This window comes from Pogona vitticeps, chromosome 4, assembly GCF_051106095.1.
Source record: "Pogona vitticeps strain Pit_001003342236 chromosome 4, PviZW2.1, whole genome shotgun sequence".
NCBI lineage: Eukaryota > Metazoa > Chordata > Lepidosauria > Squamata > Agamidae > Pogona > Pogona vitticeps.
Window position 1 is genome coordinate 130,277,071 of NC_135786.1, and position 22,930 is coordinate 130,300,000.

The 22,930-nt window shown below is 41.2% G+C and overlaps 1 protein-coding gene across 5 annotated transcripts in view; it reads right to left on the reverse strand.

Annotated features, from left to right (window-relative positions):
- LOC110082079 (protocadherin beta-16) overlaps positions 1 to 22,930 on the reverse strand; it is a 186,594-nt gene that overhangs the window by 144,206 nt on the left and 19,458 nt on the right. Inside the window, exon 1 of one of the 5 annotated variants that reach the window (XM_072998376.2) lies at positions 17,708 to 22,091. The exons of 2 other annotated variants lie outside the window; for them this stretch is intronic. In XM_072998376.2, the coding sequence (XP_072854477.2) occupies positions 17,708 to 20,131 (2,424 nt within the window). In that variant the 5' untranslated portion in view covers positions 20,132 to 22,091. Of the gene's footprint in view, positions 1 to 408; positions 2,798 to 10,241; positions 14,698 to 17,707; positions 22,092 to 22,930 lie in introns of those variants that run through there. 2 more of the 5 variants (XM_078392488.1, XM_078392492.1) reach the window with 2 other exon arrangements.

Here is a 22,930-nt window from a genome sequence, read left to right on the forward strand (position 1 = left end):
TTGATGTCTGACAATTAAAGTTTTTATGTTTGGGAACAGTCACGTTTGGCAATCATAATCACATACAATGAAGAGCAACTGCATTTTTCCTCTAAAGTAACATTCTCAAACTCAGGTGATTCCCCATCCATTTATCAGGCACAGGTGTGTTTTTGAACCATACTCTGTGCCTATGGAGTGAGCTGGCAGGGTGTAATCTGAGTATCAGCAGGAAAAGTGCTCTGCTGCACTTAATTCAGAAGCCTTTCCAAATGCAAATATTGTTATGAGTTTTCTTGAGCTGCTGTATTTTTGATGAAAAACAATTATAGAATGGGAAGATAAAGACATTACTCTTACAAAGGAATATGCATTAAATAACATGTTGTATTATCTTTTTGTATGGATTTAAAAGTAATATTCTCTCACCTGTTCCACTGACTGACTGCTTTCCAAATGGCCCTGAAGGTCCTGGGAACCAGACGAAGTCTTGGGGTTCACAGGGACGATTGGTTCCCCCACAGAAAAAACAGGAATGAGAGGCCGGAGGAATCGGAACTCACTGCTTAAGGATCCACCCGTTAAGCAAACATCATACTGATAATTCCTGGAAAGGGACCCACTTTGAGAATCTGAACAGGTCTCGGGAATATCAGGTCTGGCAGGAGGGAAGTGGGGAGGTGCAGCCATGAAACATTCCCTGGTGCCTTTCTTGTACAATTTGACAACTACAAAGGAAACTATGGAAACCAGAAACACAGCAGAGACTGCAGCCAGGCAGATCACCAAATACAAGGTCAAGGTTTCCTCCTCTCCTTCTGGATCTTGTTGTCTGACATCCACCATCTTCATATAAGGATCAGAAAAGCCATCCACTGGAAGGATGTTGAGTGTTGCAGTGCTAGTCTGTGGAGGGACCCCATTATCTTTCACCAGGATTATAAGCCTCTGTTTGCTTGTCTCTCGCTCATTAATGGGCCTCCTAGTTTTCACCTCTCCATTCTGGGCTCCTATGCCGAAAAGAGTGGGGTCAGTGGCCTTCAACAGTTCATAGGAGAGCCAGGAGTTCTGGCCAGAATCCCCATCCACAGCCACCACTTTGGTCACCAAGTAACCAGCCTCTGCAGTCTTGGGAAGCAGCTCATTGCAGGGGGCTGTGCTGTTCTGAAGGGGATACAGGAAAAAGGGAGCATTGTCATTTTCATCCATGACGAAGACTCGGACAATTACTTCTGAACTCAGTGGAGGATTCCCACCATCCGTTGCCTTCACTGTAACTTGAAAGTCTTTGATCCGCTCATAGTCCAGGGATCGGAGGACATAGACATTTCCAGTTTCAGAGTTGACAGAGATGTAAGAGGCCATGGGGCCATCTCCAGCCTTCCTTGGTAAAACCTGATAGTTCACTTTTGCATTCCTTCCTGCGTCCAGATCAACAGCATAGACTGATCCAATTAGCAAGCCTGGAATATTATTTTCAAATACCTGCATTTCAAATAAAGCTTTTTCAAATGCTGGAGGGTTGTCATTGACATCTGAGATCTGAACATTGATCACTCTGGTGGAAGTGAGCCTAGGAGAGCCCCTATCCATGGCCATGATGGTGACATTATACTCAGTGATTTTCTCTCTGTCCAGGGGACTTTGAATCACAAGCTGGTAAAAATTATCTGTGGTGCTCTTTAAAACAAAGGGCAGGTTCATGTCTACAGAGCAGAGAGTTCTTCCATTGTCTCCTGAGTCTCTGTCTATGACACTGAAGAGGACAACCAGCGTCTCCAGGGGAGCATCCTCAGGCAATGGACTGTTGATGGAAATGACAGACACTTCTGGGGGATTGTCATTCACATCCTCAACCTCCACCAGGACTTTGCAATATCCAGAAAGTCCTCCACCATCAGTTGCCTTGATATTTATGTCATAGCTAGTTTCTTTTTCATAATCTATTTCTCCTTGTACAGTGATTTCTCCAGTCATTTCATCGAAGTGAAACAAACAGTGTATGTTTTCTGGCACTTGATTGAAGGAGTAGATGACTTGTGAATTTGAACCATAATCCAAATCTGTGGCGTGCACTTTGATGACCATTGTATCTGTAGGACTGTTTTCTTTTAGGATTACTTTATACTCAGACTGAGGAAACTGAGGGAAGTTATCATTATTGTCAAGAACTTTAATGTTAATTTGGACTGTGCCTGTTCTCCGTGGTGTCCCTCCATCAATAGCCGTAAGTGTCAATCCGAAGTGTGGCTCCTTCTCCCTGTCTAGTGGTTTCTCCAGAATGAGATTCACTAATTTGCTTCCATCAGGATTGCTTTGTATACCCAGATGGAAATACTCATTGGGACTGAGTGTGTAGTTTTGGATGCTGTTGTCTCCCAGGTCCTGATCCTTGGCAGATTCCAAGGGGAATTGCGTATTTGTGGGAACATTCTCAGGGATTTGCAGCTGAATTTCATTTTTGGAAAATTTGGGAGCATTGTCATTCACATCTTCTATCTTCATCTCAATATGGTAGATTTTTAAGGGGTTTTGGAGCACAATTTGAGAGAGAAGCAAACAGGGCTCAGTCTGGGCACATAAAGCTTCTCGGTCTATTTTGTCATTTATCAATAGGTTCCCAGATTGGGTATCAAGCTGAAAATATTGCTTATGGCTTTTAGAAACTAGCTGGGCTCTGCGAGCAGAGAGCTCCCCTATTCCCAGTTTCAAATCCTTCAGCACATTAGCCACCAGTGACCCAATTTTCTTTTCTTCAGGCACAGAATAATGAATTGAAATGCAGAATACTCCAGAAACAGAAAGAAAGAGCAAAATATACAGACCTTGGATGTTCCTGAAGCAGTCTGCCATGGTTCAGAGCTCTTGTCTCTTTCTTCAATTTCCAGACCAAATACAAAGATTCTGACTTTCACTCTCTCAACATCTCCTCTGATAGACACTGTTTTGCTTTTCACTTGGTCCTAGCCAAAAGGTCGAGAAGCAATTCTGCTGTTTTGCTTGTCGATATGGATTTCTTTGTTCTACTGTATCTCTGTTTATGACAGAGTAGAACGTGATATCATTTTGTTTCATTCACCGTTCTGCGAATTTCTTCACAGACCAAAATGCTGTGCTGATGTGTTTTCCTGTACTGCCACTGTGTGGTGGATTAAGGAAACAACCACTATATTTCTAATATATATTGAATGGCAACTCTGTCCAAAAAGCTGAAAGAAATAGCTGGGATTTACCTGTAAAATCTTATGCAAATATGGCCATGCGAAAGCCTTGCACATAGCCAAAAGTTTCTTGTTGTAAACTGTGCTTTAGTTTATTTTGACCCTTTAGTGTCCAGGGCTATTTCACCTTGTTCTGTGGGTGCAGCTTATGCACAGAAGTTACAAATGAGGAACTTGTGTCAGAACACATATCACCATGAAATTGATGGTGCTTTCAAAAGATGACTTGTTTCAATACAACTTTTATGGGTAAGGGCACATATTGGAAACTCTGTCCCAGTGGAAAGCTTATTACCTTCCTCTCCTTCTCAGCTTTAGATGAAACCCCCTTCACCCCTACTGGCAACCACCATTTGGCAAAAGGAGAACTATCAGATTCACAGGCACACCTAAGAACTGACCATTAGTCACAATCAGTTTATCATTAAGGGGGGGGGGTTGATTGTCCTGGAAGGGCAGCCATTTCTTAGTTATTGAAAGTATTACTGTATTTAAAGTGCCAAAAGAAGTGAGGGATACATTTGGCTGCCAGTTGCTGCTCTTCATCATGCAGCAAAATTTCTCATGCTAGACTATCCTGCACTGAAACATATGCAGTCGATTATTTTGTTTTTGTTTTTTAATTTGGAGTATTTTTACCTCACCTTATTTCTAAACCAACCTCCAAGATGGCTTATATCATTAAAAGTACAATTAAAAGTACATTAAAAGCTAAAAACAGTAAATTATTTAAATAATAAGAATATTTTTTTATTTTAAAATTCCTTCCTTCCTGTAAATCACACAGAGAAGTGTTTCACTAAGGGAGCAGTATATAAATCAAATAAATAAATGAATACAGCAGAGGTGTATAAGTAACCATACTGGATATTGATTCCTATAGGCCTCTCCCTCACTACCATATTATAGCAAACTGATGAAGCAAGTGGTGGTGGTAGCTACTCAGTTCTTACTCTTCAGTTACTCAGTTTTTACTTACATACTGGCTTAGACTGAAACATTTCAGCTTGAGACCTATTATTGAGACAGAAGCTCTGGTCACTCTTGTGAATAGATTTCCCCAGGAGAAAGAAACCAAACTATGATCCTGGTGACTTTCCTGGGTCTCCCAACAGCCTTGGGAGCTTTCCACCTCCCCAACAGCAAGGGTGAGATTCCTGATCCGTAGTTCACCTGTGGATTGGGGTGTTGGTGGCAACATGGACAATGCTTTAGAGGCTGCATGTGTGGACATGGAGGACTGGGGTTTTAAGGAGGAAAGCAAAGAGGGAAGGGGAAAATGGCTGGGCAAATGTCATCAACTGGGAGGTGTTTGAGGCTCAGGGCACTCGACGGCTGGTTGGGACATGGTCTGTCACTGGGACCCTGACATTGGGTGTTGGGAGGAGTTCCTTGTGTTGCTACAAGCAGCCTGAGTCTACTGCAACGAGGCAAGGTGGCATGAGGTGAAGCAGCCAGAGAACAAGCACAAGGCATGACACGAGCAGAGGAAGTAGCAGGGACAAGCAGCCCCACAGCAAGGTTCCCATGGGCAAGATTCCCAGTGCTGGCCAACTGGTCCTCCTCCTATCCAGCCTCTTCCTGCACCTCCTTACACGGACAGGCCCAGCCATGTCCATGTATACTTTGGCCATGCCTCTAAGGAGGAGTACCACATGTACGGTGCAACTGCTGCCAGTGGTAACTACCGGGGAGTAGCAGAGGAAGGCGCCCAGGCTACGCTACTCCAGGGACAGTTGCATCCAGCATCCTTGTTGTGGCACCCTGTGTTTGGTGCACCTCAGAGGTGTCCTTGAACTGGTAATGCAGGCAGGACTCCACTCCTCCCAATAAGTGACTGTTGTGAACTGGTCCTGCTGACCCAGACTGTTTGGGAGTGCAGTTAACTCCCTGGTGCCCATAGAATTGTTTAAGTTTCACTGTTGCACCACGTTGGCTCGGTTCTAGTTGTGTTTCTCTTATAAAAGAGCCTGTTCCTGCAAATGCTCTCTGCTTCTTCATAGAAGGGGGAGCGGGGGCCACTCACAGACCCATTTTAACCAAGATGGCTGCACTATTTTACAGGTTAGTAGCTTTGAAATGGTTAGTTCGGGGTGGAAGGTGCTGAGAAGCTGCTGCTCCATTCCATGGGAGCTATCTAGTGCAGTGCTGAAAAATTATCTCTAAAAACCTGCTGGCTGTGGCTGTGAAAGTGAAGTTCAATACACTTATGACACACAGTTATTTCTCTCACTTTCTATTGATTCCTGTCACTCAGTGGAATCCCTGAGTAGCATTCATAACATATAACAGGTTTAGTGAAGAAGAATAAACTGAAATATAATCCAGACATGTTGAATTGTGGACAATCAATAGGTCATATTAGGTCCTGGTTGAGATAATGTTACCCCTATAGTTAACCTTGTGGATGGAGAAACCCTCAGGAATGGTTTTGTAACATTTTTGTTTTCAAAAAGAGAGGGGAAAAAATTTCTTCTCCTGGACCTTTATCACCTTGATTTAGGTAACAAAAAATCAAAACAGGTGTGCAGCAGGGGCAAATTTCTTGCAATACATTGTGATTTTGAAGCTACTGGTGTGTTTCTTTCAGGGCATTGCGGTTTTTACCTTAGAGCTACTTGTCTTTGTGTCTGGGACAATTTTACAAGAGAAGATTCTGAGAGACATTCTGCTTTTTGGTTTTAAGGAAGTTCATGTGATGGGTTCCTCTCCAGTACCTTACTGGTGCATGGAATTCAGGGGGTGTTATTGCTACACAGGTATGCAGCAACAGGTATTGTGTGACAGCGCAATTAAGCATTCCATAAGCCAACTCAAAAACATAGGATGTCCCAAACCAAAAATTGTAACTGAAACTGGACCTTGGATCAGTACCAAATTTTGCACATTTGTAGCAGACAGTCTGTTCTTGCTCCATGCCAGATTTAGGTTTGGGCAAATGGTTTTTGAGGTATGATTGTATGAATGTAAAGCAGCTTGTTACATATACCCCACCTCCCGGTGCAGACACCAGCAATCTTTTCTGTCTACAGATTTAAAACAGATCAAATACACTGAAAAAGCAAAACTTGCTTACCTTGAAAGAGAATATTCAATCCCAGCCCCTCTTTTTTAAATTTGGCAGGAATCCAGGCATCTAGGGCTCTAATATTGATGTTTGAGAGGCAACAAACTTCTGAGTTTCTGCCTTTCTTATCAGCAACAATTGTTCTAAATGTAAAAACATTCCAGCAAGCATTGGAGGTGGGAAGAAGGGCTGAACCTTTGACCCTGCCAGTCAGAATCATATTAAACGACTCAGGGAATGACAACACTTAACTCATATCTGGCTGAAGATATTAAAAAACATCTCAGTTTCTGGTGTAAAAATATTTTAAGAGATATTTTTAAAATATGCTATTAAACACTTGTTGAAAAACACTCCTAAAATTCTTTTGTGCTTTGATGGGAAGTGGATAACTGATGAAAGAAGAAGCCAGCTTCTGGGATTTCGTAGTGTCATTTTGTGAATGGTAGTAAGCAGAAGACAGTATCTGTAGACCATCTTGACTGCTGCCATCGGTGTTGTGAACATTCATGCTGCCCTTTGCTATGTAAAGCTCGGCATCCTTTTTCCTGTTGGCAATGCAGGCACAACATTGTGCAGCAATATCAAGCCATTCCCTGGCTTTTTGGGTGCAGAAGCACAATATGCCCCATTCATAAACTAAATGTTTTTGAAGAATTGAAACATTTATGTAGCAGCCAATTTGGGCTGTTCCTGTTGCTTTTCTTAGCTGAAGCAAAACATGAAGAACTCCCAGTGGAAGCATCTCCAGATGTGTGTGAAGTTACAAATTGCTCAGAGGTGCATTCCTGAAATGATAGGACAGACTTCTGCTGTAAACTTTTGCTCCCCTTCCACTGATAACCAGGATCATTGTGAAGCTTCCACAGAACAATGCAAATTGCATTATGCTTACATTACGGTGAGCACAACAGACACGGTTTTTATATATACTGCTGTTGCCGAACGAGGGATATCAGGGTCTACCACACTATCTACTAACAGCACAGACTGTCAAAACATTACACATGGACTGGAAAATACTGCACTTGGACTGAAAAATATTACACAGCCAGCATGACTTGTATTACAGAACTTCAGGAAGTGTTAAGTACTTCAAGGAAACCTAGCACACAGTCTTACTATGAAAATAATTGGAAAGTTTTTCCATTACTTAGAGAAGGATATGAAAATAGTCCTTCATTTCCTTCTGATTTTGTAAAATGTCTTCTGATGCTCAAACAAAAAGGTCTATCAGTTTAATCCTTGTGGATAAACTTAACAGCCGTATCAGCTTAAGTTACACTTTCATCTGGAGATCTTGGTATGCAAACCCAGATATGAAGACATTTCTCAAAGATCTAACAGCCATTCTCAGTTGCCTCCTTTAATTTCACTGACTTGGAATCCTACAGTGAAATAACATAATTAAATAAGAATTCTCTTTGAGCCTTTGACTATTGTAGGTAAGAGGTTATTAACCATGAAAGTAGCAATAACATTTTTATGAGGGGTAACTTTACCAGAAATTTGCAAAGCAGCAATTAAGACTCAATAATTCACATTTGTTCTCCATTATTACAAGTCACAACTTGTCACAACTTGTTGTCTTTATTGCAATGACAGCTACCCTTTAGGAAAGTTGGTAATCATCCGTCAGTGTTCATTCATACAAAGAACAGGTTGCTCAGTTGTGGCTGTGGTTCTTCAAGTGTTCATCTGTGAATTTACACAACTCACCCTCCTCCCTCCAAGTCATCTGTACTGTTACTAGACCGATGACCTTAGAACGGAGGGGAACCGGAGGGAGTTCACAGTTCCTTCGTAGCAGCCCTCCCAAGTCTCAGTCTTCTGACTTCTGGACTGCATTCCCCATTGATGATTGAACCAAAATATTGAAACATATTAACAATTTCAATTTCTTCATGTCTTCATTAAAGATATAGAATTCTTGTTATTATTTTCTTTCATCAGCTATAGTCCTGCCTTTGGAAATTCTTCTTTAACTTTCATCAGTAATTATTGTTGATTGTTCATATTTTCCACCAGTAATATGGTATCTCCTGCATATCTTAAATGAGTGATATTTCTTCCACCAATTTCCACACACCCTTCACTGATTAAAATTTACCCAACAGCAAATTTAGCTACAACTAAAAGTTTTTAAAAACAGCGATTGTATAAAGGCTGTGGCCTTTTATACAATAGAACTTCTCTTTCACATAAGGCTTTATGGACTATATAGCTCGATACTTCAATACATGTGTGAAAATGTATGCCAAATAAAACATGTTAGTCCCCCCCTTTTTTTGCAAGAAACTAATCTGCAAGATCAGAGCAATTACTTTGTTGTTTTGTTTGATGATTATATTCCTAGAAAAAGATTTTAAGACTAACCGTAGGAACAATTAGGCTATAAAAATACCATGGAAGAAATGAATCCATCTAAAACTTGACTAGAATGTTTTTCTGCTTAAGCAAAGTTCTATTAATAAATTGTAACTGAATGATACTTTCTTACCATTACAATTTCAATTCAAACTATACATTACATTTAACATGTCCTTCTGTCTGAAATGATGTTAATATTTCAGAGACATGATTCTGACAGACGTTTGTGTCCAAGAAATGAAACTTGGGTTTACGTCGAGAAGGCCAATCACAGAAACAAAATAAGCTGATACACAAACTAATGGGAGGTATGAATAGCTCATGCTATGGCACACCTCCTTTCCACATTTAGCAAACTCTCTTATCTGATTATAGCAGATAGATTATAGTCCATCCTAGCCCTCGAGCACTGCAGTTCCTTGCCATCATGTTTTCAGGCTGGTGTCCTTGTGCCTGGTTTCTGGGTCCTTTGCCCCTTTCTCTCCTGGTCTGACTTAAAGATCTTTAGCTACATTCTTGCATATTTAACACTTCACTCACACACCATCACCAGTCTCTTAGCCCAATAGTTCCCAACCTTGGCACCCCAGATATTCTTGGACTAATACTCCCAGAAGCCTTCACCACTAGCTGTGCTGGGAAGGATTCCTGGGATATATAGTCCAGAACATCTGGGGACCCATGTTGGGAAGCACTGTGACATAGCCAATCAATAATATAGATTTTTTCCTAAGTTTCTCATCTGCACAGTAACTAGGTGTCTTTCTCCCCATCAGGTTTCAGTTCCATGGATTGACCTCCTGAAACACCTGGCAAGAACACCTCTGAACTCCAAGTAACCCAATATCAAACAAAAAGGAACTCTTATAATGAAGATCAGACAAAATGAATGGACATTTTCTTTCCATCAAAGACTTCAAGAAGCATTTTGGTTCTTCTACAGTTTGTTTTTACCCCACATTAAAGAGCTCTTTCATGAGAAAAGGGAAATTAGTTTTATCCACCACAAGTAGTGAATTTTGCCCTTGTTCTCACTTACAAAAGATGTCTGGTCTCATGAAGGTAGGGAGGATTTCATTGAGCCCTACTACCTACTGGGTGTTGTCCAGATATTTTGTTTACATGTTGTGACAAACATTTGGGGACCGAAGGCAAGACACTTGGGTTCAACGGAGAAACACCTTGACAAAGGGCTTTCCTGAATGGTTACCGAGGGCTTGCGCTGTAATATCTGTGTTTTCCTTTGCCTACTCTGTGAAAGAAATAATACCACACAGAAGAATAGAAAAAATACCATTTTGGAATACAGCTCCCATGCAATCTCTCTACAAGTAAAATTAATCCCTGCCCCTGTGTACTGAAATTTTGGAGGAGAATCAGTATACATGTGTATATGCAATCATGAATAGGCCTGTGTAGTGTTCAAGTGCCTGTCTTTGTTCATCCTCTATGGTCCCATAACCCAAAGCAAACACTTGAGATGCCACTCTCAAATGTCAAGCTATTCTGCCTACAAAGGACCAACACAAAAGGATTAATGGGAAGAAACAAATATCACTGACATCCTTGGTATACAGAATAATGAAAATGATTCAGTGTCTCACCTGTTCCACTGACTGACTGATTTCCAAATGTTCCTGAAGGTCTTGGGAAGCAGAGGAAGTCTTAGGGTTCACAGGGATGATTGGTTCCCGCATTGAAAAAACAGGAATGAATGGCCGGAGGAATCGGAACTCACTGCTTAAAGATCCACCCGTTAAGCAAACATCATACTGATAATTCCTGGAAAGGGACCCACTCTGAGAATCGGAACAGGTCTCAGGAATATCAGGTCTGGCAGGAGGGATGTGAGGAGGTGCAGCCATGAAACATTCTCTGGTGCCTTTCTTGTAGATTTTGAAAATAACAAAAGAAACAACAGATACTAGAAACAGAGCTGAGACTGCAGCCAGACAGATCACCAAATACAAGGTCACGGTTTCCTCCTCTTCTTCTGGATCTTGTTGTCTGACATCCACCACCTTCATATAAGGATCAGAAAAGCCATCCACTGGAAGGATATGGAGCATTGCAGTGCTGGTCTGAGGGGGGACCCCATTGTCTTTTACTAGGATGATAAGCCTCTGTTTGCTTGTGTCTCGCTCGTTAATGGGTCTCCTGGTTTTCACCTCTCCATTCTGGGCTCCTATGCTGAAAAGAGTGGGGTCAGTGGCCTTCAACAGTTCATAGGAGAGCCAGGAGTTCTGGCCAGAATCCCCATCCACAGCCACCACTTTGGTCACCAAGTAACCAGCCTCTGCAGTCTTGGGAAGCAGCTCATTGCAGGGGGCTGTGCTATTCTGAAAGGGGTACAGGAAGAAAGGAGCATTGTCATTTTCATCCATGACGAAGATTCGGACAATTACTTCTGAGCTCAATGGAGGAGTCCCACCGTCTGTTGCCTTCACTGTGACTTGGAAGTCTTTGATCTGCTCATAGTCCAGAGATCGGAGGACATACACATTTCCAGTTTCTGAGTTGACTGAGATGTAAGTAGCCACAGGGCCACCCCCCAGAGGCACAAGGTCATCTCCAGAATTCCCAGGCAAAAGCTGGTAGCTCACTTTGGCATTCCTCTCTGTATCCAGATCAACAGCATGAACTGAACCAATCAGCAGTCCGGGAATATTATTTTCCTGTATTGGCATTTCATAGAAATCCTTTTCAAATACTGGAAGGTTGTCATTGACATCTGATATCTGGATATGAATCATTCTTGTTGAACTCAGCCTTGGAGAGCCTCGATCAACAGCTCTGATGGTGACATTATACTCAATGTTTTTCTCTCTGTCCAGGGGACTTTGGATTATGAGTTGATAATAGTTGTTCACAGTGGTTTTTAACATAAAGGGCAAATTCAGATCCACAGAGCAGACAGTCCTTCCATTGTCACCTGAGTCTCTGTCAATGACATTGAAGAGGACAACAAGCGTCTCCAGGGGAGAATCCTCGGGCAAAGGACTGTTGACAGAAATGATGGATACTTCTGGGGGATTGTCATTCACATCCTCAACCTCCACCAGAACCTTGCAGTGCCCAGAAAGTCCTCCACCATCTGTTGCTTTGATATTCATGTCATAACTTGTTTCCATTTCATAATCAATTTTTCCTATAATAGTGATTTCCCCAGTCATTTCATTTAAATGGAACAAATCATGTATATTTTCTGGCACTCCTTGGAAATGGTAAGTGATCTCTGCATTTGAACCAAAATCTAAATCTCTGGCTTCCACTTTGCAGACAAGAGAATCCTGGGGGCTGTTTTCTTTTACTATTACTTTATATTCAGATTGAGTAAACTGAGGGAAATTATCATTATTGTCAAGAACTTTAATGCTAATTTGAACTGTGCCTGTTCTCTGTGGCGTCCCTCCATCAATAGCCATAAGTGTCAGTCCAAAGTGTGGCTCTTTCTCCCTATCTAGTGGTTTCTCCAGAATAAGATATACTAATTTATTTCCATCTTTGTCGCTTTCCACACCCAGCAGGAAATATTCATTGGCACTCAGTGTATAGTTGTTTATGCTGTTTTCTCCCAGGTCCTGATCCTTGGCAGATTCCAAAGGGAAGTGTGTATTTCTGGGGAGCATTTCAGGGATTGCCAACTGAAACTCATTTTTAGAGAATTTGGGAGGATTGTCATTCACATCTTCTATCATCATTTCAAGACTATAAATTTTTAAGGGGTTCTGGAGCACAATTTCAGACTGTAGTAAGCATAGGTCAATCTGACCGCATAATGCTTCTCGGTCTATTTTATCATTTATTAGCAAATCCCCAGTGGGAATATCAAGGTGGAAGTATTGCCTATTGCTTTTGGACACTAGCTGAGCTCTGCGAGCAGACAGCTCCCCCATTCCCAGTTTCAAATCCTTCAGCACATTAGCCACCAGAGACCCAGTTCTCCTTTCTTCAGGCACAGAATAATGAATAGTCGCGCAGAATATGCCAGAAATAGAAATGAAAAGATACAGACCTTGTATATTTCTGAGACAGATGTTCATGGCTTGTATCCTTCTTCAGTTTCTGCCCCAACTATAAAGATATCCCTATTGATAGAGGTTATTTTTCAGCACAGATTCCTCTGCTGCATTTAATGTTGTCTTCTCTAAATTGGAAAATCTTAGCTGTTGTCTTGTGTCAGACAGGAATGCTCAGAAATGCTACTGAATTTCCTAATAGACCAAAATTATGAGTTGCAAGTCATGTGTTTGCTTCTACTACCACCATGTGGCTGAATCTGGAAACAATCACTAGTATTATATATTTCTCCTTGAATGGCAACACAGTGTACAATAAATTTGAGTTAAAGTTAGAGTTGCAGTTTATGTAATCATAATGTTCATCAAACAGTAGTGAAGTTCATTAAAACTCTTGACTGCAAGCTTTCCTAATGGAAAATTTTTTGATTGTCCTGAAAGAGTCTATTCCACAAGAGGAAAGACTGAAAGAGGTGGGCATGTTTAGCCTTTAGAAAAGAAGAGTGAAGGGAGATATGATATAAATTTTCAAATAGTCGAAAGGCTGTCATACAGAAGAGGTGCAGGATCTGGTTTCTATCATCCCAGAGTGCAGGACATATAATAATGGGCTCAAGCTACAAGAAGCCAGATTTAGGCAGAAAACCACGAAAAACCTCTTTTCTGTTAGAGTAGTACAACCATGGAACTAATTACCTTGGGAGGTGGTGAGTGCTCCAATGCTCGAGACATTCAAGAGAAAATTGGTCAACCATCTGTCAGATCTGCTTTGATTTGGATTTCTGCATTGAGCAGGAGGGTGGACTCAGGGGCCTTACAGGCCGCTTTCAACTCAGTTATTCTATGATTCTGTTCCTCTGTCATTCTCCTATTTTGGAGAAGGCACTTCTTCCTTCCATATTCTACAAAGAATACCTTGGAAAGAGAATAGTCAAGTTCATAGACAGACAGGCCAGATTCAACCAAGTCACAGCAAGCTTGTTGCTTCAGGTGGATTAGTTCAGGTTTCCTGAGGTATTTAAGATGTTTAGTGGCATTGTTACTACATTGTTACTGGCAAGGAGGAGGAGACCTACTCCTGGAATTGCCCGCCCCTGGTGTGAGCTTTTCTTTGGTCCTTTGCACCTGAAGATCAGAATTTGCTATAGCACTTCTGAGGCTGCCCCTGTGTGAGTTTATCTTTTAAAAATAGCACACAAAGGTATAAAATAGAAGAATTTCAAACTATCATTCATAGTTGGGGAAATCGAATACTTTCCAGCTTAAATATATAGCACACTATTTAGTTCATTTCTGGTGCAATTTGGTTTGAAAGAAAAATAAGAGTGTTCACACATGTTCTGATTTGGAGCGCTCCATCCCATCCTTTTTAGAGCTGTCCTGCTCCTTTCTGGCACAGTGCTAGGGCTTGTAATTCGGCACACTTCTAGTTATCCCATTGTCTAGCCTATGCAGATGGTGAGTTTACACTCAAATGAAGTTGTGGATAGTGTTATATGAGATGACAAGCCTATGATGTATTAGGTGGGTGTAACATTTTAATGGACAATGGAACCCCTTCCTTTATTTTCATATTCTTACCACTTATCAATGCAGCAGTATTTTAGACAAATGAGATACATTGCTGGTTTTATGTGTACCATGCTAGGTCGATGCATTGCTGTTTTGCTATGTCACTTACTTTTAATAACAAAAAGGAAAGTGACCGTGGCCCACTGAATGATACCCATAGGAAAAGGTGGGGAAGGGAACTATGCCAGACTACTCCCCATATCCCAAATCCATCGACAGATGCCAGCATCTCCTCTTATTCCCATTATTTCTGGTCTAGCGGTTGCTAAGGAAGGAGGAGATGTGTGGAAAATAAACAATAGCAACCACTGGGAAAACCAGGAGGAGTGGAGACTGGCTTTCTGTGATATTTCTCTCTCTCTCTCTCTCTCTCTCTCTCTCTCTCTCTCTCTCTCTCTCTCTCACACACACACACACACACACACACACACACACACACACACACACACACACACACACACACACACACACACACACACACACACACACACACACACACACACACACACACACACACACACACACACACACCCTCTACACCTTCCTGAAGAATAAAGCACCAATTTTTGGGTCACCCATTCAGGCTCTGTTCCCTAAAAACAGTGCAACCCCAGTACAGCCTGGTTGAAGAAAAAGGGAAATGGGTTACCTGTCTCCCCGACCCTCACCCCAACATTTTCCCCTAGCATCAATACTGCCACCGTGAGCTTGCCACAGAGGATAAATTTTTGGGAATATCAATTAAAGCTTGGAATAGAGATGTGATGAGTACTTGCAACATTTTTTAGTCTCTGTGGTTTTCTGACTCTTTCTATGTGAAAGCACCCCATCGAGACTTCCCCCATATTTTCTAGGTCTCTGCAGACAACAACAACGACAACAACAACTCATTCCCCCTTTCATTTTTCTTGTCGATTACCCTTTTTGTGCACAGGCAACTGCTGTTTTGTGTGCAACTTACTGCCCTTTTCAATGGATCCTGACCAGGATGTCATTTTACACAGGAGTTGTAAAAATCCTGTGCCACTTAGTGTTTCTTCTTCCCTTTCCAGGTGAATTCTATGCAGGAAAAAAAAATGCTGTTCTGCACAAGAATTTCAGCTCTCTTCTGGAGTTACAAATTCTCTCTCTGCAGGGAAAGAGCAAGGTTAATCATATACAGCAACAGTGGCTGGTGCCCACTGCAATTAGTGGGACAGAGGACAAGGCAACAGTGGTGACAATCCTGAGCACAATTATTTCTCTTGTGAAAAAATGGCCACAAAAGGCTCAGAAATCATGAATGATTTCTTGGGGCATAGGAAATCTGTGGGCAGAAAAGAGCAATTCTCCCTCCCCCCATTTCTTCTGAGAATATTACTGTGCAAGTCAAATGCCTATGTCTGAACTATGTAGCTGAAAGGTGGAGAAAACTGACTTTATGTCCACTTACCACTTTCTTTTCACCAGTCCCCTGAGACTTATCTTTAAAAATTGCTTGGAAAATCCCCTAGAGCTCTATGCCACAGTAGGGTGTTGCAATAATGCTATGTGAATTAGCGCAATCAAAGATGTCAGAGAAATTCCCCCCCTCCACATCTCTTATCAAACCCACCTATTATTCATCATCAAGTTTAACCATTTCTTATGTCCTCTGTTTCATGATAAACAACAACAACAACAGCTTCCAAAATACATTGTAGGGGGAGGTATAAGGAGGTAACAAACTCAATATCCTATATTGGTAAATCACAGGAATGATTGAACCCCACCCCTTCATTGGATACATATGATCATTAATATGATAAATATAATATGATAAATATGATCATTAATATGATCATGTCCTTCATTAATCTATATTATAAAAAAACCATACATATAAAGTGCATATAACTGAAAAAGCAGCGTGGAGAAAAAATTCAATTGTATGCAGATCTGCTCACTGGGTTTTCTCAGGAATCTGCAGTACGTACGTATGGAGTATGTTTCTAAAGTTTAGTTCCATTCAGTGCAATCATCCTCCCTCTATTACCACTCTATTGTAAATGTCAGAAAACATGACAGTACAAAATCTGAAACTCACTACGTCTTCTTACAAGTCAAGAATTAAGCAAATGCAGCAAAATATATGCCTCTAAAGTACCCCTCGTGATTAAAAATCATGTACACACTGCTGGATGTAACAACAAAGAAGCAAAAACACACCAGGACGCAGTATTCAAATGAAAAAGAGACCATTTTGTCTTCTCTCCACTTTATCATACATGCATATAGCAAAGGGGAGATACCAAATCATCCTTAAAGACATAGGATTAATGCATTCTGCCATTCGTTATCATTCATCTAGAGGTATATGGTGACTGTCAGTGACAACACTAAATAATTGAAGGTTTCCCTCTCCCTCTCCCTCTCCCTCCCCCCCTCTCTCTGTCTGTCTCTGTCTGTCTCTGTCTCTGTCTCTGTCTCTCTCAGAATAAAGTTTTGGTTGATGTCTAGCAATTAAACCTTCTATGTTTGGGAACAGGCACATTTTGGCAATGAAGAACAATTATATTTTTGGTTGTTCTGGGTTTTTCGGGCTCTTTGGCCGTGTTCTGAAGAGCCCGAAAAACCCAGAACAACCATTAGATCCAGGCCGTGAAAGCCTTCGCGAATTATATTTTTCCTTGAAGGTGGCCCTCTTAAACTCAAACTGATTCCTCATCCATTTATCAGGCAAAGATGTGTTCTGGAGCCTGAATCTACCCCTAAGGGCCAAGTTGGTTAAGGGTAATTTCAGTTTCAGAAATGTTAAGTATTAAGGTTTTTTCCTAAAATAGCTCTTTTATCAATATTTGAAAAGGAGCAATTGAAGTTGGATAAGGAAAGAATGAATTTCAAACTTATCAACAGTGACAAAATTAATGGTAGCAAAGAACTGGAAAGGAAAACATGATTTTCAATGAAATGAGTGGTACAAATAAACTTGGACTGTAGCAATAAAAGATCAGTTGAAGTGCAATATTAAATTAAAGGAGAGTTTGACAAGTAAGAATAATTTTATTGATATTTGGGGAGAAATTATTGATTTTGTGTTAATAAAGGGGAAGAGTTGTGCACCTTCTCAGGAGTCAATGCAGTGATTGAGTGGGAATGGGGCTCCACAATGAAGGAAAAACTGGTTATATATCAAGACGGTCCCAGTGGCAGGAGAGACCACATTACATATTACTGTATTGTTTACATGGTTATGTGTTACTAAGATTTTTTTAGTTATGTTTCTTTTCTTGTCGTACATATCTCATATACATTTTTTAAAAAGCAGGGACAGTACTCTGTTTACTCTAACTGAGCAGCTTTCACTAACACAGATATTGTTATGAGTTCCTCCGAATAATTTTTTCATACAAAATATGAACATATTCAAGACATCGTTATTACGAAGGAAAACATGTCAAATAACATGTTTTACTTGCTTTGTATATAGAATGATTCTTTAAAAAGGAATATTCTCTCACCTGTTCCACTGATTGACTGCTCCCCAAATGTTCCTGAAGGTCTTGGGAACCAGAAGAGGTCTTGGGGTTCACCGGTATGATTGGTTCCCCCATAGAAAAAACAGGAATGAGAGGCCGGAGGAATCGGAACTCACTGCTTAAGGATCCACCCGTTAAGCAAACATCATAGCGATAATTCCTGGAAAGTGACCCACTCTGAGAATCCGAACAGCCTTCTGGAATATCAGGTCGAGTAGGAGGGAAATGAGGAGGTGCAGCCACAAAACATTCCCTGGTGCCTTTCTTATAGATTTTGATAACCACAAAAGAAACAACCGATACTAGAAACAAAGCTGAGACTGCAGCCAGGCAGATCACCAAATACAAGGTCACAGTTTCCTCCTCTTCTTCTTGATCTTGTTGTCTGACATCCACCATCTTCATATAAGGATCAGAAAAGCCATCTACTGGAAGGATGTTGAGTGTTGCAGTGCTGGTCTGTGGAGGGATCCCATTGTCTCTGACCAGGATAATAAGTCTCTGTTTGCTTGTGTCCCGCTCATTCAGGGGCCTCCTGGTTTTCACCTCTCCATTCTGGGCTCCTATGCTGAAAAGAGTGGGGTCGGTGGCCTTCAGCAGTTCATAGGAGAGCCAGGAGTTCTGGCCAGAATCTCCATCCACGGCCACAACTTTGGTGACCAAGTAACCAGCCTCTGCAGTCTTGGGAAGAAGTTCATTGCAAGGGGATGTGCTATTTTGAAGGGGGTACAAGAAAAAGGGTGCATTGTCATTTTCATCCATGACAACAATATGGACAACTGTTTCTGAGCTAAGTACAGGAATTCCACCATCTGTTGCTTTCACTGTAACATGGAAGTCTTTGATCTGTTCATAGTCCAGAGATCGGAGAACATACACATTTCCAGTTTCTGAGTTGACAGAGATGTAAGAGGCCACAGGGTTACCCTCAATCTTCCCAGGCAAAAGTTGGTAGCTCACTTTGGCATTCCTCTCTGTGTCACAATCAATGGCATAGACTGAGCCAATGAGCAGGCCTGGAATATTATTTTCTTGTAGCTGCATTTCAAATAAAGCTTTTTCAAATACTGGTGGGTTGTCATTGACATCTGAGATCTGAACATTGATCACTCTTGTGGAAGTGAGCCTAGGAGAGCCCCTATCCATGGCCATGATGGTAACATTATACTCAGTGATTTTCTCTCTGTCCAGGGGACTTTGAATCATAAGCTGGTAAAAATTATCTGTGGTGGGCTTTAAAACAAAGGGCAAGTTCATGTCTACAGAGCACACTGTTCTTCCATTGTCTTCTGAGTCTCTGTCCATAACATTAAAGAGGACAACAAGGGTTTCCAGGGGAGAATCCTCAGGCAAAGGACTGTTGACAGAAATGACAGACACTTCAGGGGGATTGTCATTCACATCCTCAATCTTCACATGGACGTTGCAATGTCCAGAAAGTCCTCCATCATCTGTTGCTTTGATGTCCATGTCATAACTGGCTTCTTTTTCATAATCAATTTCTCCCAAAACTCTGATTTCCCCAGTCATTTCATTTAAATGAAACAAGTCATGTATATTTTCAGGCACTCGATGGAATGAATAAGTGATATGTGCATTTGAACCAAAATCCAAATCTCTGGCTTCCACTTTGCAGACAAGAGAATCTTTAGGACTGTTTTCTTTTAGACTTGCCTTATATTCAGACTGTGTGAACTGAGGAGAATTATCATTATTGTCAAGAACTTTAATGTTAATTTGAACTGTGCCTGTTCTCCGTGGTGTCCCTCCATCAATAGCCGTAAGTGTCAATCCAAAGTGTGGCTCCTTCTCCCTGTCTAGTGGTTTCTCCAGAACAAGGTCCACTAATTTGCTTCCATCAGGATTGCTTTCTACAGCCAGATGGAAATACTCATTGGGACTGAGTGTGTAGTTTTGGATGCTGTTGTCTCCCAGGTCCTGATCCTTGGCAGATTCCAAGGGAAATCGTGAATTTAGGAGAACATGTTCAGGAATTTCCAAGTCAAATTTATTTTTAGGAAATTTGGGGGCATTGTCATTGACATCTTCTATTTCTACTTCAATTCTGTAGATTTTTAAGGGTTTTTGGAGCACGATTTGAAAGAGAAGTAAGCAAGGTTCAATCTGGCCACACAAAGCTTCTCTGTCTATTTTGTCATTTATCAAAAGATCTCCAGAACTGGTATCAAGGTAGAAGTATTCCTTATTTCTTTTAGAAACCAGCTGGGCTCTGCGAGTAGACAGCTCTCCAATTGTCATTTTTAAGCCATTCACCACATTAGCTACCAAAGACCCACTTTTCTTTTCTTCAGGCAGAGTATAATGGATAGGGACAGAGAATATGCCAGAAACAGATAGAAAGAACAAAAGATACAGACCTTGGTGGTTGCTGAAGCAGTTTTCCATGGTTCAGAATGCTTGTCCCCCACACTATTTCCAGCCAGAATATACAGCTTCTAATTCTCACACTGTCACTGTCTCTATAGACGGAGGAATCTATTTCGTTTGTTTTTCAGTGATGATTCTTTTTCTGTACTATGTGGTTCAGTCGCAAAGGAGACCTATAGACATCCTGTTTTAGGCACAGTTCTTAGAGCCTCCTATGAATTTGTGTGAATGTGCTTTCCTGTACTGCCACTCTGTGGCTGATTGAGGAAAAACCCACCAGGTTTGAATAGTTTTTGTATTTTATACATTGAATGGCAACTTTGTGAACAGCAAACCAAGCGGGAACAGCTGAAAAGAGTATGTGAGATTTACTTAGGAAAACTTATGAAAGCATAGCTACGTGGATTTATTGCACCACAGAAAGTAGCTGAATATTTCTTTTTGTGTGGTTATTTTTATTTTGACCCTTTAGTTTCCAGGACTGTGTGGGATGCACTGTGGGTGAAGGTTATATATAGAATATGTGTAACAACTGGCGGTGTCACAATGACACTAATGATGCTTTTGAAAGAAGACTTGTTTCAGCATGACTTGGGGGGTGGGGAGGACACATTTTGGAAACTCTCTGCTAGTGGAAAGCCTGTAGGTTGCTGCCAAACAATGTATTACTTTCTTCTCCCTCTCACCTTTTGGATGACACCTCTTTCACCCGTATTGGCAACAAACACCTGGCAAGAGGGAAGCAATGACATTCCTAGACACCCCTCAGAACTGGCTGTTAGAACTGCTAGTAAGACAGGGCACTGGGTGTCTGGAAAGGGCAGAAATTTCTTTGTTACTAAATGTACTGTGGTATTTAAATTGCCAAGTTCGAGGGGTGGATACGTTTGCAGAGGTTCTGTACAAGATACCAAGATCTCTTGGCTTGCCTTCGGCTTTATGCACCTTTAATTAGGAGATCTGGCTGCCAGTTGTTTCTCCCTCTTATGGACCAACATTTCTCAAGCTGGACTTGTTGATAGAAACCTGTGAGGTTTAAAAAGCTATATGAGAGATGGGGAAAGCATTTGTTTGCTTGCTTATCAAATCCTGAAGTATGCAAGCCAATATGCCACCCGACACATGCAGGTTGGAATATTCTACACGCTGTAGTCCAAAATCGTTTTTTAACAGTATTTCTACAAAATGCAGAATGGGGTTTGTTCAGTGCAGAGCCATCTCAGTCCCTGGCACCATCCCTGTGGATAGGTTCCAATCTAGCTTTCATTTAGAACTCTCTTCCATACACTAGCCCTTGTCAGGCAGTGAGGAAAGATTCTGGGAGGTCTCAACTCTGTGTAAGTACTCATTTATGCTCTGTAAGTAGTTGTTTATATTTTTGATAGGTACTTGTTTTTACAAGGCAAAAATCATGACTGCAGAATAACTACACAACTTTAGCACTGACAACAAAGAAATTTGTTTCTTTGGTTGGAGATTTTTGTATACTTTGGTGTGGCATCCACCTAGGTCATTAATATTAATATGATATCTGCATAGGCCAATGGGAGTGCTGGAGGGGTGAAGTCATGACATATAAGAGACTCAGCAGCAGGAGGGGGTTAGTTAGTGAGATAGGGAGTTTGAGGTTAGTTGAGGAAGTTCAGGAGTTTGGTGTGGTTTTGGAATTTGGGCGAAGGAGTGGTGGTTGAGAGTGGATGAAGGAGTTTGTTTAAGAGTTAACAACATTGCTTGAACTATCATCATCTGTAACAATAAACAATTTCTATTTGGTTCTTTTAAAATGATGTATGGCCTGGACTGCTATCATTAATAATAGATAAGGTTGATGTAATCTGGTGGCAGCTGAAAGACATGTAGCGTGAGCTCTTAGTCTGGTGAAACAATCAGGGGCCATGTGGAATCATGACAAATTGGTGGCACGGCACTGGGATATGAAGCAATCCAGTGGAAAGTTGAATGGGCTTGAGTTTAAAGGTATTCCTAGCTAGAACGGGTCAGGATCTGTGGTAAGAAGTGGTTATCCATTAGAGTCTTGGTGAAGACTTAATTTCAGAGCCCAGATCAGGGGAATCCTAAGATAAGGAAAGTACCTACTCAAGAGAAACCATTTTACCACAGGATTTACAAGACCTAGGGGCTAGCTCAAAATCTGCAGCTCTGAGGGTAAAAAGCAGTGGCATATAGAGTGGAAGCCTAGGTCTGGATAGATCTGAGGTGATAAGAAAAGCTAAGCAGAAAGTTGTTCTTGTGTCTGGAGACAAGAATCGCCCAGACAGGGAAATACTGTGTCAAGGGTTGTGAGCTTGCGAGTGGCTGAAGCCAGCTGCTTGGAAAAGTGCAACCTAGTTACAAGAAAAGCCACTGAAAGAGAGGGAAAGGGCTTGTACTTTTGGCTTTTGTGAGGGAAAAGAACTGGCCCAGGTTGATAAGAAATTGTATTGTTTATGCTGCCCAAAAGAAGTAAAAAGTCAGTTATGGTAGCACAAGTTGAGCCCCAGAGTGCTGAGGAAAATGGAAACCCTCAAATTCAAAGGGATGAAGAAACTGAGGGACCTGTATTGATTGCCTCAGAGGGAGAAAATATTCAAAGCTCCCAAGATTTTGAGAAGTGGAAACTAGAACAAGAATTTACACTGAAGGAGAAGAAGCTAGCTTTGAAAACCCAATTAGAGGAGCAAGCTATGAAAAACCAATTAGAATTGGAAAGAGAAAAAATTAAAGAAAGAGAAAGGGAAAGGGAAATGCAATTTCAAATTGAAATGAAGAAACTGGAATTAGATGATGATGATGATGATGATGATGATGATGATGATG